This window comes from Balaenoptera ricei, chromosome 10, assembly GCF_028023285.1.
Source record: "Balaenoptera ricei isolate mBalRic1 chromosome 10, mBalRic1.hap2, whole genome shotgun sequence".
Taxonomy (NCBI): Eukaryota; Metazoa; Chordata; class Mammalia; order Artiodactyla; family Balaenopteridae; genus Balaenoptera; species Balaenoptera ricei.
In genome coordinates, this window is record NC_082648.1 from 101,094,736 (window position 1) to 101,110,073 (window position 15,338).

The window sequence follows — 15,338 nt, forward strand, 5'->3', positions numbered from 1 at the left end:
GCAAGGGGAACAAAAGCAACAATAAACAAATGGGACTACATCAAACTCAAAAGCCTTTGCACACAGCAAAGGAAACTATCAAGAAAACAAAAAGCCACTTACTGAATTGGAGACGATAGCCGCAAATGATATATTCTTATATGGGGTTAATCCAAAATATACAAAGAACTCATAGAACTCAACACCAAAAAACCAAACAACTTCATTAAAAACTGGAGTTGCAGCATAATGTACAATAGCCAAGATATGCAAGCAACTTAAGTATCCACTGATAGATGAATGGATAAAGAAGATGTGGTATATACACATATATACAATGGAATATTACTCAGCCATAAAAGAGAATGAAATCTTGCCATTTGTGACAACATGGATGGACCTAGAAGCATTATGCCAAATGAAAGAAGTCAGACAGGGAAAGACAGATACTGTATGGCTTCACTTCTATGTGGCACCTAAAAAATACAACAAATGAACAAACAGAACAAAACAGAAACAGAGTTATAGATGCAAAGAACAAACAGGTGGTTACCGGAGAAGAGGGGGCTGGGAGGAGGAAAGAAATAGGTGAGGGCAATTAAGCGGTACAAACTTCCAGTTGCAAAATAAATGAGTCACAGGTATAAAAGCTACAGTGTGGGGAATACAGTCAATAACTAAGTAGTATCTTTGTGGTGACACATAATAACTAGACTTATCCTGGTGATCATTTTGAAATGAACAAAAGAAAAATCACTATGTTGTGTAACAGGAACGAACATAATGTTTTAGTCAATTATACTCTAAAAGCAAACAAACAAGCATACAAACAATTCATAGAAAAAGAGATCAGATTTGTGATTACCAAAAGCAAGGGGTGCGGGGAGGGGGAATTGGATGAAGGTGGTCAACAGGTACTACAAACTTCCGGTTCTAAGATAAATAAGTACTAGGGATGTAATGTTCAACATGATAAATATCATGAGTACAGCTGAATATAATGAACACAGTTGTATGTATAACATTTATATAATATATAACACATCTGTATGTTATATACGAAAGTTAAGAGAGTAAAACCTAAGAATTCTCATCACACACAACATTTTTTTCTATTTCTTTAATTTCATATTTATATGAGATGATAGACATTCACTAAACTTATTGTGATAATCATTTCACAGTATACGTAAGTCAAATAATTATGCCATACACCTTAAACTTGTATGGTGCTGTATGTCAATTATATCTCAATAAACTGGAAGAAAAATTAAATTAAAATTTTTTTTAAAGGGTGAAGACTGAACACAAACTGAGAGAAGATATCTGCATCACTTACCACATACAAAAGTCTACTGGCCAAACCAAAGTAAGCGTTCCCACTGACCAAGGAAAGAAAGACAGACAAGCCAGTGTGAAATCTGTAAAAAGGTCTCAAGCAGGCACTTCGCAGATAAAGAAAACTGACTAATGAATAAACAAATGAAAAAATGCCCAATTTCATTAGTAAACAACAAATGCTAATTAAAGCAGCAACGAGCTACTGCTACACATCTAGTGGAGGGGAAGAAAGTAAGACATCTGAGAGTCCCAACAGAGCCCTGTGACCCACAATGCCGAAAATATTTACTGTCTTGCCCTTCACAGAAAAAGCGTAGCTCCCTGGTCTAAGATACTGTTAATATTCTATTCCTTCATCTGGATGGTGGTTACATGGTGGTGTACAATCTGGGATACACGGTGACTACACATTATACACACTTATTTAAACTACACATATACGTTATACATATAATACATATATATTATAAAACATGTATGTTAAATGTCCATATATACATACATATTATATATACATAGTTATATACACATATTGTTTTTATATTCTACTGTAGCGTCACAAATTAAAAAACAATTAAGCTTAAAAAAGTTAGGACTGGAGGATTTCAAAGCCCCATTAAAAACTTAGAGTACATAGCACAACGGTGTGAATGTACTTCATACCGCTGAACTGGTACACTTAAAAATGGTTGAGATGGTAAATTTTATGTTATGTGCATTTTACTGCAACTTTTAAAAAGCTAAAGCATGTACAGCCTGCTGTGATCCGCCCACTGCCTCGCACTGAAAACCACCTGCTCTGACCCCTAGGTCTGACACATCCCTGCTGAACTCTTTGTACTCCCCACCGTGCCGGTCAATCCCACACGTGTTTGCCTTGGTTCAGTCCCGGTATCCTCCACCTCCCCAGCACCTCCCCAGTCCAACACCTGCTCATCTTTCAAGCGACCTCTTCTCGGGTACCCCATTATACGCAAGCCACTTCCATTGTAACACACATCATTCTTCAGAGTTCTCATTGGTGTTTACGCCACAAGTCTCTTGGGGGCAGAGACCATGTCTTTATTTTTTTTTGTCATTGTGTCTTTAGTACCTTACACAGTTAGCTCATAATAATGTTTGCTGAAGAAACCAATGAACTTATTTTCCAAAAACACCTAAATAGCAATGAGCATATTAAGCTGCCCCCAAATGGGACGACTCCTATGTACTTCTGAGAATGCAGCTGGAGGTGCCCCCAGCAGCGCATGGCGGAGCGCGGAGCCCGTGACTCTATGTGAAGGTCACTAGATGACTAAACACTGAATCCTTGTTCAAGTTCAAACGCGGTTTTACTGGAGAATACATCCCTTTGGATATTAGCAGGTCCTGTTTGGCGAACTCCCAACAGAAATGCGGCAGAAGGGAGACCCCACACCTTTGGTCACCTTCACCATCTCTAAACGCTGGGACGCGGAAGTGACGAGCGGGGATGGGAGCACCGAGTGAGAACACCCGTCTCATCACCAGTTGGCCCGGTGGGAATACTGCTGATCTTACTTAGGTATTATACTTTCTGCGGGTTTAGAATTCAGAACTAACTCCTCCAGTGCTTTAGTCAAAACAAACTGAGAGAGTGGCAGAGATATCCACACGCGCAGGATCATTTAGTCCTGTGGGGGCCAGTGAGGTGACACGATGCTCGATTCTGGACAAAGCGCGTCCTCTCCCCGCCAGGCTCAGTCCTAGGAGAGATGCAGGAGGTCTCCGCCGATAGACGCAAGGCTCCTGGTTTAGCAGCACAGCGCCCTGGGGTCCCCACGCCTCCTCCACACATAGTTTGGGGTCCTGCATGACATCAAGGATGAAGGTGGCTACGAGAGGCCGTGGAATCGAGGTGGAGTGAGAGCCCACACGGACGGGGAGGACGTCACCCAGCCAGGAGGCCGGGACAGGAGGGGAGGGGGCCCTGCATGGTGTCGTGGAGCCGGGGGTGGAGGCGTTTCAGGAAGGATGGTCTGAACAAGGCAGAAACAAAGACCTGCACAGCCTCTGGCCACTCCCAGCGGCCTGCTCCTTTCAGGGCCCATCTGCTTTGTTAATAATCTGTCACCTACCCTGGCTCATGAGCTCCGCCAGGCGGGAGCAGACAGGCCTTGGTTACCACTGAACCCGGGGCACAAACCCCTGCGCAGTGAGTCTGTGCTAAGTCAAAGCGGGGTCGGAGGAAGCTGCGAAGGGCCCTGGACGTGGCCCTCGGGAGTCCCTGGAGTCAGACCACAGGGCGGGCTGCTCCCGTGAGGGGAAGGAGGGCGGGGCAGCTGAGAGCGGAGGCACGCTGGGGAGAAGGGGCTTTTTCTTAAATAGGTTTGAGGGAGTTTGAAGGCAGAGAGAAGCGGGGATGGGGCGGGCACGCGGGAAGGCGGTCAGGTGGCCGGCTCTGCCCTCTCCCCGGCTGGCGCCGCTGTGTCCTGTGTGGCCGCTGCTTACAATCCACAGCTTGCCCTGCACTCCTCGACCCAAAGGACTGCTCTGGAAGGCTGGCCCGGCTTCAGAAGGTGTGATTGGCCGGCCTGGGCTGGCACAGTCAAGGCTGTGAGGCAGCCCGGTGCGTAACAGGACTTAAAAGCGGGACTTCACATCGGGCACAGGCCAAGACAGAGCAAACATAAATAGAAAATGACCACATGAAACAAAGTGGAGACATTCTTCAGAACAGTGTGAAAATACTTCCGTAATGCAGTATACAAATACTTTTTAAAATGAAGTTTTTGTGTCCTTGTTGCACTGAGAAGTGGTGACCCCATATCCTAGACCTCAGGCTGACCCAGGTTTGCATTTCAGATCTACTGTCCTGCAGGTACAGCTGCCATTGCTAAGAGTATGTTTCCCATCCTGACACCATAATCACAGTTTACACAATTGCACATGGAGGGTATTCACCTTCAAACTATGCTTTCTATAATTTTAGCAAGACAGGAAGAAATACCTCTTTAAAAAGCATGTTTATAACTGTGTAAAAGCAAGAATGATAGCGTCTTACATTTTTCATTTAAATTTTTAATTCATATCAAACCTTAGATAAGCCAGCAACTTCAGTCCACGTAACTCTTACAATTGCTTATTTTTCTAAAGATCAATTGACCTTGAATGTGAGAATCTATTTTGAAAAAGTATTTTAAGAAAAAAAGGAGTCCCTAGATTGGTATACAAAGTTGCTTTGCCATCTTAGTGACTGGATGGAAAATAGCTCCCTCATCCCAATGATCTTGGAACATTGAAATAGATTCCCTTTCCTTTTAAGGAAATAATCACTTTCTTACCTTAGACAAGTCTGACCATCTGGTTTTTGCTTTGGTAACAAGATACTGATGTGCTTGTTCACAAGCCAGTTCTGAATCTGCGACCTTCTGTTTTGGTCTTAAAAGAAAAAAAAAAATGAATCTGTTTAAATTTAATGGACTCATTAATCTCCCAAGGGAGTCCCCTACCCCAGTTTGTTTCAAAGATAGCGTTAAAGTCTGCTATTTCACATCTGGTCTAACTTAATTCTTAAAATACAGTCTTATTTCCCCAGCTGCATGTTAGGGAAATCTTAAATTTTAGGAGTCCTTGCTTATTTCCAGATAAATGCTGTTCAACTTTTCCTGCAGTTCACAAAACAAAAAGGGCTCATTTATTCCCAGAGGGATAAAAAACACACTATCACATCGTCTTCGGATGAAGACAACTAAAAACATTTTTTCCTGAACGTACACGTTGGCGTGATCACGCAGACCAAAGCAAACAGTCCAGGAACACTGTGGGAACGTGACCTACAGACTCTGTCTCAGCTCATGTTCAAAGGTTCGGTCTGTGGGATGTAAAATGATCAAAACTCTGTTTACTCACAGAATGATGGGCGCCAAAGACACTTTAAAAAAAGACTGTGGGGCTTCCCTGGTGGCGCAGTGGTTGAGAATCTGCCTGCTAATGCAGAGGACACGGGTTCGAGCCCTGGTCTGGGAAGAGCCCACATGCCACGGAGCGACTAGGCCCGTGAGCCACAATTGCTGAGCCTGCGCGTCTGGAGCCTGTGCTCCACAACAAGAGAGGCCGCAATATAGTGAGAGGCCCGCGCACCGCGACGAAGAGTGGCCCCCACTTGCCGCAACTAGAGAAAGCCCTCGCACAGAAACGAAGACCCAACACAGCCATAAGTAAAATAAATAAATTAAAAAAAAAAAAAAAAAAGACTGTGGCTAGGCCTCCACGGGGCTCAGTGAAGACTGTGGCTGAAGGAGTTTGGGATGCCCTGGATTCTTCCAATCACTAAAACAAATTACGGGCGCGTGAAACCCTGTAAAACCCTTTGCCACTTCTTTCTCCGCGGTCGCCTTGCTTGGAACCACGCTCGCGCACAGGCACGTGGGTGATCAGTGCGTCTTGCCTGAGGGTGAGTAAGGGGGACACCTGAGCGAGGCCCCACAGGGACCCTCACAGGAACTTCCCCTCAAGGGAACCTGGAAAACCAGGGTGGGGACAGCACACAAGCCCCACCTTGCCCTTTTAAAGAAGTGGTGTTATTCATGCTCTAGCAGGTGAGCTGCTCATAAGGAAAAAAAATCTAAAGTCAACCAGGAGGCTGCCAGTTGAGAAAATGCAGCAGTCAGAGGTTTATGTGATCCCCAAAGACGCGGCTTTGTAGCTGACCCTTTGTATGTGATGCCAGGTGGGGAGCACTGTGGTTTTAGGGTAATCGTGGCCTCCACAAGCTCTGTGACCAGTCAGGCTGGAACTACCGAATCTGGGTTTTCACACCAGCGCCGGCATTGTCACCCCAGTTTGCAAAAGGGGATGCTGTGGTTTAGAGAGGTGAAGTCGCCTGCCGAAATTGCACAGCCAGTACCGGGAATCCTGGCACTCAAACTCAGGGCCCTCCCATGCCAGAGGAAAGCCTTTCTCACCGTTGTCATTCTTTCTGAAGCTACAGTTTTGGTAGCCCCTCTAACTTCACTCCTCAGAGGAAAGGATCCATTAAGTATTACATTTCACAGAGGTGAGGGCCACCCATGGTTTTTACGCACGCAGGATCTTCTTTTCATTTAACGTGTCTATTTCAATTCAACTAGAGCAGTTCTGCTGAGCACCGCTGGAGTGCCAGGCACTGTGTGAGGTCCTGGGGAAAGTGAAGCCTGCAGTGTCCCAGAGAAGGCCCTCCTGGAACATCCCACTACTGTCCTACATTTTAAAAGCAGACGGCAGGGCACAGCACTGGAACCAGCAAATTAAGCAGTAATCATTGCTCTTCATGTGGCTTCTCCTTTAAATTCTTTCTCAGAAACTCTGCTGCTGGTCTCAGCTCTCCTGGACCGCTCCTCGGGTTCCCTGATGACTGACAGTGCTCCGTACGCACTGGTCACCAAGAACACCATGGCCCTCGTTACCGCAGAAGCCCACACTGTGCTGTTGACCCATGTGTCACGTGGAAAGGGTCTTACTCAGACCAGCGCTTCTTCGGTGAATTACATAAACTTTGACTCCTGTGGTTTGGCAAACAAAAATTCTTGCATTTCCTCAGTGGGCAGGTGCTGAGGACCCGCTGCAGCTGGGCGGGGTCTTCTCCCTCTTCCCATGTCGCTGCTGAAATGGACCAAATGAGGTCATGCCCACTTTCATTTTCTCTCCTGGCAGATGCCAGCTTGTGGGGAGCACAGGTGAACTATGGCTGGCACACCTCCCCTGACTGAGACCCCCCAACACACACAGTCTTTAAATTTGCCAGTTGCTTCTATATTACCAAGTCCGGGGGTCTTTGCTGGCCTAACATGTGATGCTGTCAACCAGCTCTCCCCTCTCTAGTCACCTTCATGAGGCTGCTCTTTAAATGACACCATGGGGTGGAACACCCACCAGCTGGCACACGTGTGCCCTCAGTGAGTGACTCTCCCTCTCTGCCTGCCCCCTCGACCACTCCTTCTCTCTCCTTCCACCCCAAAGCTCATTTACTCTTCTGAGAGGTCATCCCCGCTCCTGCCCACAGCTACCACCTGGATGCCGTTTGCCCACACTTCTGTGCCATTAGCACGGTAACCTCACCTGCTTCTCCATTCCATCTCCAACTGTCTACCGGACTTCACAGAATCATGGAATTTCAAGGGTGGAAAAGGATCCAAAGATCAAGCAGTCTAATCTTCTATCGCTACTTTACCACTAAGGTTGTGGAAGGTTGGGTGGATTATGTTGCATTTTCACAACTATTGTTTAAAAGGACTGTAGGTCCTCATGATGCCTATTCCCCTGCCTTCACCGTTAGGTGCCTCGTAAATCCTGTCTGAACCCAGACGTCTCACCTGGACTTCCCTCAAAAGGACGGAGATCCTGAGAGGCATGTTCTGTCTCTTCAAAGTCAACTCACTATCAAGCTGATCTCACTGTCTAGACACATGTCCAAGCAGCCTCCCTACCCAATTCCTTTTCCAGGCTATGAGGCTGGATTATTTTTCTTAGTGACTTGTGCTCAAACCAGGAGCTCCTACCTATTTCCCATTCATTTCTCCTCTGTACCATTTTATATCCTTGTCTCCTCTAGAGAGATTGGAAGGTTTTTCTGTGGCCTTTTCCAGAAGTCACTTATTTTCTCTCCTATTGTCTGCCTCTTTAGATCTTGACAATCAGTCAGATCCAGCCTTCCTATCAGCCAGACTGTCAGTCACAAATACATACAATGTGCTGCTCTAAGTCCTACAAACACAATGATGAGCATGGTGAACGGAACCCATGTCCTCAAGGAGCCCATCCTGTGGTGGCAGGAATGTACAGCAAACACATGGAAAAATAAGTGAATCAGGCAACTTCAGCTACTGAATGTGACTGAGAATGATGGACCAGGGTGGGGTCCGGGGCACTTCAGCCAAGAAGACCAGAGAGCAGGGCTCCTTGAGGCATGAGTGATGAGGAGGTGCTGTGTGATCCTGGGGAGCAGTGTTCCAAGCAGGGCAAGAGTCCTGAGATGCTCTTCCAGTCCCAGTTAAGATGGAGTAGACACACATACTTACTTCCTCCTCTCTCTTCCACTGGTTACAACCAAAACCTCTAGACAGAATACAAAAAGTAACTCTCTGAAGACAGTAAAAAGTAAATAATAGGAGGCTTATGGAGAGGGAAATCAAAACTTGAAGAATGACTTATATAATGGTGAGATTCATGGGCTTTTTTCCTCCCATATCTCCAGCTTAAGGGCTGCTTAAAGGCAGTCCTAATTCTGGAACTGTGTAGTGGATCTGGACAGAGAAATCTCCAAAAGAAAGTCCATTTTTCTGACCAAAGAACTAGGAAGGTGAGCCCCTGAAGTACAAAGAGCATGGGGGAAATCCCCCCTTTCTTGTCTCTTTTTACTGTCCCGTTCCTGATCTGAGGCAAGCCCAGTTACAAAACTGCACTTCTATGGTGGTGCCAGCAATAGTATTGGCCAAGTAGGTACCCACAACTGAAAATCTTCTCTCTAACCAGAGGAGATGGTAAAAGGGGTCCCTGTGTTCAAGGAGGATTGGAGAAATCCACATTATTTTCTCTTTCTCGTTTTTCTCCCACCATGTTGGCCTGGAGGTGGACCCAGTTATGAGAAGCACTCAGTAGCACAGAATGGCTAAAACCTAAGATTTTCCAACCAGAAGGACAAAAAAGGGGTCCCTGAGTGCTGGAGAGTGTGGGGAGAAATCATAGAGAGTGCTAGAAAAAGGGATGCCCAAATGAATGAAGGAAGTTCCAGGTTCACCTGTGATGTGCACGTGTGAAACTAACCCAAAGCAGCACAGTGAAAGCTTTGAGAACTTGACTACAGTGTAGTTAAGACTGTCTCCTGTGTGCTGCACTCATGGGCTGACCTGATAGAGCTACAAGGGCTTTGAAAACTGAACTGATATTGAAACCACAGAAGGTAGGTCAGAACTTGCACTCTGAAACTAAATGGATTGATGGCCTGCCTAAAAAAAATCAATCAGTCAACGCATTACCAAGGATTTTAACAGGACCAGAGTGTCACAATATAACATTAAAAATGTCCATGATACAGTCCAAAATTACTCAATATACAGAGGACCAGGAAAATCCCAACAATTTTCAAGATAAAAAGACAACAAGCACCAACTCCAAGATGACCCAGCTGTTGAAATTATCATATTTAAAAGCAGCTATTATAACCATGAAGTAAGAGTACACATTCTTAAAATAAATGGAAAGACAAGTTCTGAGCAAAGAAATTGCAGTCAAAAAAAAAAGAACCAAGTGGAAACTTTAGAACTGGAAAAAACAACAACTGAAATAAAATTTTCACTGGATTGGCTCAATGACAGAATGGAGATGACAGAGGAGTGAGTCAGTGAACTTGAAAATGGATGACTAGAAATAATCTAATCTGATCAATAGAGGAAAAAAAAAGAATATATCTCCAAGGACTATGATAGAGAGACCTGTGATACAAAAACAAAAGGTCTAACATCCATGTCACTGGAGTACTGAAAGGAGAAGAGAAAAAGATTGGTACAGAAAAAAATTTAAAACTTCAGGAAATAATAGCTGAAACCTGCCCAAATTTGGTGGAAAAACATAGATTCAGGAAGTTCAGCAAACCTCAAAAAAGATAAACTCAAAGAAAATCATGCTCAAACACATCATAATAAAACTACTGAAAACCAAAGCTAAAGAAAAAATCTTGAAAGCAACCTGAGAAAAATGACACATTACAGAGGGAAAACCATTTGAATGACTGTAGATTTCTCCTCACAAACTGTGGAGGCCAGAAGACAATGGAACAACATTTTTAAAGTGCTATAACAAAAGAATTGTCAACCCATAATTCTATATCCAGAAAAAAAAAAACCGTTAGGAATGAAGGAGCGATAAAGATATTCTCAATGAAGGAAAACTATGGTAACGTGTCTCCAGTAGACATGCTAAAAGAAGTTCTTCAGGGGAAGGAAAATGACAGCGGAGAGAGACACTTTTGAGCTTGAGAAATAAAAGAAGAGAAGCAGAAATGGTAAATACAAATATACTTTTTCTCAGAGTTTCAAAATACATGAGGCATAAATTGATAAAAATGGAAGGAGAAATAGACAGATGCAAAATTATTGTTGGTGACGTCAACACTCCTCTCTCAGTAACTGATAGAACAAATAGAAAATAGGCGAGAACCTAAACACTATGACCAACTATCCCACCCCTCTAGGTGGTCACAAAGCACTGAGCTGATCTCCCTGTGCTATGTGGCTGCTTCCCACTACCTATCTATTTTACATTTGGTAGTATATATAAGTTTCTTATGACTTTCTTAATAACATTTTCTTTTCTCTAGCTTGCTTTATTGTAAGAATACAGTATATAATACGTATAACATACAAACTATGTGTTGACTGACTTTATGTTATTGGTAAGCTTCCAGTCAACAGTAAGCTATTAGTAGTTAAGTTTTGGGGGAGTCAAAAGCTATACACAGATTTTTGACTGTGCAAGGGTTTGGTGCCCCAACCCCTGTGTTGTTCAAGGATCAACTTCTTGTATACTTAAAGCAAGAAGAAAGGAGAAAATAATAAAGAATAGAAATCAATGAAATCGAAACAGAAAAACAATAGAGAAAAAGAAATGAAACATAAAGCTGGTTCTTTGAAAACATCAGTAAAATTGATCAACCTTCAGCTAAATGAATCAAGAAAAGAGGAGAGAAGACATCAACTACCAATATAAGAAATGAAAAAAGGGACATCACTAAAGACCCCACAGATATTAAAAGAATAGTAAGGGAATACTATGAACAACTTCATTCTTATGAATTTAACAACTTAGACGAAACAGACCAATAGTTTAAAAGACAAAAATTACTAAAACTCAGTCAAGAAGGATTAGAAACCCTGAATGATCCTATAACAATTACAGTAATTAGATTTGTAGTTAAAATTCTTCTGACAAAGGAAACTCCAGGACCTGATGATTTCATTGGTGAATTCTATCAAATATTTAAAGAGAAATAGTGATTCTGTATGATCGAGAAAATAGAAGAGTGGCATTCATGACTTTTATTCTTTCTTAGAGGTCTTCCAAAAAACAACAAAAAATGTATTTATTTTCTTTATGAAATAAAACTCCTTCTATCTTGCAATTACCATGTGGGTCCACTGAAACCTCTTAGAATATGATAGATCATGGGATCTTAGTGATCTTGATTTAATTATACTAGATCTATTTCATTATTCTAAGAAATATTCAATCATTGCTCATTAATTATTTCCAGCTATGCTAAAAAAAGGAGACTAAATAATAAGAAGAAAACAAAAAATGATGGAATCTCCTAGCAGGATGATACAATATTGAAATGAATCACCACTATTACATCATCCTTCAGTTTTCTGATTGCACTGCTCAAAGTGTAACAGCATCTTTCAAGAAGGTAAAAAGAAGACAGTGACACCATCCTTGTCGTCTTACGTTAGCTTTCACTGAATGTAGTTGAAAATTGAGAATTCTTATTTCATGCGCAAGTGGCAAAGGGAAGAAAACTGAGATCAGAAAATGTTTTGCAATTATTAGATGAACCAGAAGATGATGGTTCATCACTTGATCATATAAGCCAAATCTCTTGATAAGTGAGTAAGTGATACATGTCTAAGAACAACAAGGAAATTTGTTATTTTCATTTAGTTAGTCATTCATCAGGAAGGACTGGATCGTACAATATTTTGTGACAAGAAGCTGCCCATCTAATTCTGCTAAAAGGACACTTGACAGTATTCTTTCATCTCTGATGATGTACATGTACCACAATGTACTTGATGTGGATTGTCAGTAGATAAATGGACAAGGCCCGTGTGTTTTAAACAAGGGAATAGATTGGGAGGGAATAGATGATGTAAATGAAACAGGTCATTGGACCAATCGCTCTAACTGGTATTTACACATTTAAAAATGATGTGCAGTTATGAAGCAAACGAGATGATCTTCCTCTCTTTGACAAAATTATGAACCTTCAAAGTTTTCAAAAGTAGTGCATTTTGATGATGCAGGTGGAAAGTGAAGGCCCAGAAGGCAGAGGGGCCCAACTGAGAGGGCAGGATGGCTTCCAATACGGCAAGGCGTCTAGGTTTGGCTGGCGGAGAGTGAGGCTGGGGAGGGTGAAAGAGGCCGAGCTCTCCAGGCAGAGGAAGTGGCCCCTCCCCAGAGGCATCCTGGGTTCCAATCTCTGTCCAACGCCCATCACCTGGGTCCTTTTGGACGAGTCAGTTACTTTTCTCTAGGCCCCAATTCCTTCATCTGCAAAGGCAGGTAGTGATGCCTCCTTAAAGGGCTGTGGGGTATGAAAAGATACACCTTCATGAAGCACAGGTATGGGGTCCGGCCATGGGAAGGCTTGGCTTTCTAAAGCAGTGCCTTGGTTGGGGTCTCAAAGCTTGCTCTCCACCAGACCCTTGGAGCCCAAGCTGGGTCTCCCTGGAACCAGCCGCTTCCTCTATATCCATCCTCTACTCTGGGGCTGCTGAAGGATGTTTCTATGGCACAACGTGACCCACACACTACGCGGCATAAAATCCTCTCCTGCCTACTGACCAAGCCTGGCACTCGAGCCCTGTCACATCCAGCCCTCCTGCATCTCGAGGCCTCCTCTCCCGCTGTGCATGCCACTTCTGCACACGCATCCTCTCCCCATTCCCTCAATGTGCTCCACACTCCCACCTCTGTGGTTTTGCAAATGCTGTTCCCTGGCCTTGAACCACGGTCTGGTAACCTGCACCGGACAAACTCCTACTGACACCTCAAGACCCAACTGAAATGTCCTGCTTTTTCTGTGCACCTCAAGCAGGCTTAGCCTCTCGCCTCCCTGTGGCACTTCAGACATCCTTCTATTTCTTTATTTTTGTACCTGTCGCAGTTCAGCCCTGAGCCCCTCAAAGGGAGTGTTCATCTCATCCATCTTTGTACCTCCGAGTCCTGGAGCGACACAGCACACAGCAGACCCTCAGTAAATGTGTGATGAATGAAAAAATAATACAACTAAGAAGGTGGAATCATTTGGATGGGAAGATTGCGCTTTGTGGTTGAAATTTTCCATATCCACTCTGCATACATTCTCCAGAAAGTTCTTTCTGAAGGATATTTTTGTGCTTTGTTTTAACGTTAAGCAATCAAGTCTCATATTAAAGCTCCTCATAAATGGAGCAATTGGAAGCAGGTGTTCAACTCACGTGTGACATGATCGTTTCACTTAGAAAGAGACTACAGTTGTTTTCTTCCTCGCTGGCTTTTTAAGTATAGACAAAATCAAACCAGCAAATTCAGAGGGAAAAATTAAAGTGCAAGACCAGAGGGCCTCTGCAGCCTAGCCAAGTGCCACAAAGTCTGGCTCAGTGACAGGGGCTTCTGGGGGTTCCCCCTTCCAGGGGTTGCCCTTGCCGGGTAGAAGGGGCACTTGCCTATAGTCCCTGGGGGCTGGGAGCACCTCAAGGGCAGAAGGACCCAGTGAATGCCACTACTGCGTTGTATCACTTGTAGCAGCAAATGCAGTGGATGGTAACGGTTCAAAAAATATTAATAGTGTACTTATAATAATTGGTAAAGGAGTGGCTGAATGGCTACTTCATTCACGCCTGTCAACAGATCTCAATGGGGAGCAGACTGTGACACGTCCCGGAAAAGATGGGAACCCACTACCGCTTCAAGGAGCAGATGCTCTTACTGAGAGAAGCCAAGGAGACAAACGGAGTCACAGCTCAGCTGGACGCAGAGATTTTCCTGCCGTGAGTGAGGCCGGCATTGGGTGGCCGGGGGTCTGGTGGGGAGCACTGCCTAGGAAAGGGCTGAAAGCGGTCCTTGCACCTCCCAAAGCAGCTGGCACAGCTGACCCCAAATTTATAAAAAGAAAAATATACAAGTACATGTGTGTATTTATGCACATAGGAAAAAGACTGAAATGACACTCAGTATCCATCAATTACCATAAGGTGTTCTGTGATTCCCCAGTTCACACCTACTGCCCAGGTTAACGTCTTGGGCCTGGAGGAAGTCCACGTGTTCTCCTGACAAGCACCGCGCACCTCCCTCTGCATACGGTGTCCCCAAATGTCTTGGAAGGCTGAGCAACACGTGTATATATCTGACCCCAGGCTCATAAAAAGAAAAACATATATGTATATATTTATGTGCAAAGAAACAAGACGGGGATGATACACCCTGAAATACAAAAATGATGTTCACAGGTGCTTAGATCAGGTGTATCTTCTAACCTGTACCTGCATTTTCTAGTCTTTCTACACTGAATGTGTAATTCTGAATGTGATTTTTCTTGAACTAAGGAAAAGACAAAATAAACAGCTCCTGGGGGGCAACTCCATCATTTGCACCCGTGTGTGGACTCAGCGTTTATGCAGACCTATGCTGCTCTCTTACCTAATGAGTCTCTGAGGCGCGGTGTCTTCTATTCTGAACGGTCTCTTCTCGCACAAGTTTCGAAATTCTCGGAAATTTAACGTGACGCTGAGCCTCAAGCCAAGAAGGCCCAGGAATCGCTCGAAATCCTCGTCCTTCAGGTTGAAGAGCAGGTGCTGCAGCAGCCGATGAAGGTCGTGCATGGTGACGATGCCATCCCTGTCCATATCCATCTTAAAGAAGGCCGCATAGGGGTCCTAGAGCCAAAAACGCAGCGTCAAAGTCTGTCCCCCGGAACCTGACGACATCCCCCCACCCCTGCCCCCCGCGCTGTGGACTCATCTCCAACATGAGGAAGCAGCCGTGTTTCGACTTGGCTTTTTGGAGGTTTCACTGCTCCAGGAATATCCTTGCCATGATTTGCTTTCCCCAGGAAATGATGAACTATGTCCTCAGGTGCCCTCTTTTAATGCAAAGAGTTCAGGAAAAGGGACAAGAAAGGTGTTTCTTTCCCTTCTGCTCCCTCGGCTTCTGGAACCGGTACTTCTAGTACCAGAAGTAAGAATGAGTACGCTGGAGCTTTCCAGGGCATATAAAAATCTTGCCCTCAAGTTTTTATACAACTTTCATAATGTTTGGCAACTTCT

The 15,338-nt window shown here is 44.1% G+C and overlaps 1 protein-coding gene across 1 annotated transcript in view; it reads right to left on the reverse strand.

The window, feature by feature from the left end:
* Positions 1 to 15,338, reverse strand: part of EFCAB6 (EF-hand calcium binding domain 6) — a 248,207-nt gene that overhangs the window by 72,495 nt on the left and 160,374 nt on the right. The window contains 2 exon segments of the mRNA XM_059937122.1: positions 4,623 to 4,719; positions 14,713 to 14,948. Of these exon segments, the coding sequence (XP_059793105.1) occupies positions 4,623 to 4,719; positions 14,713 to 14,948 (333 nt within the window).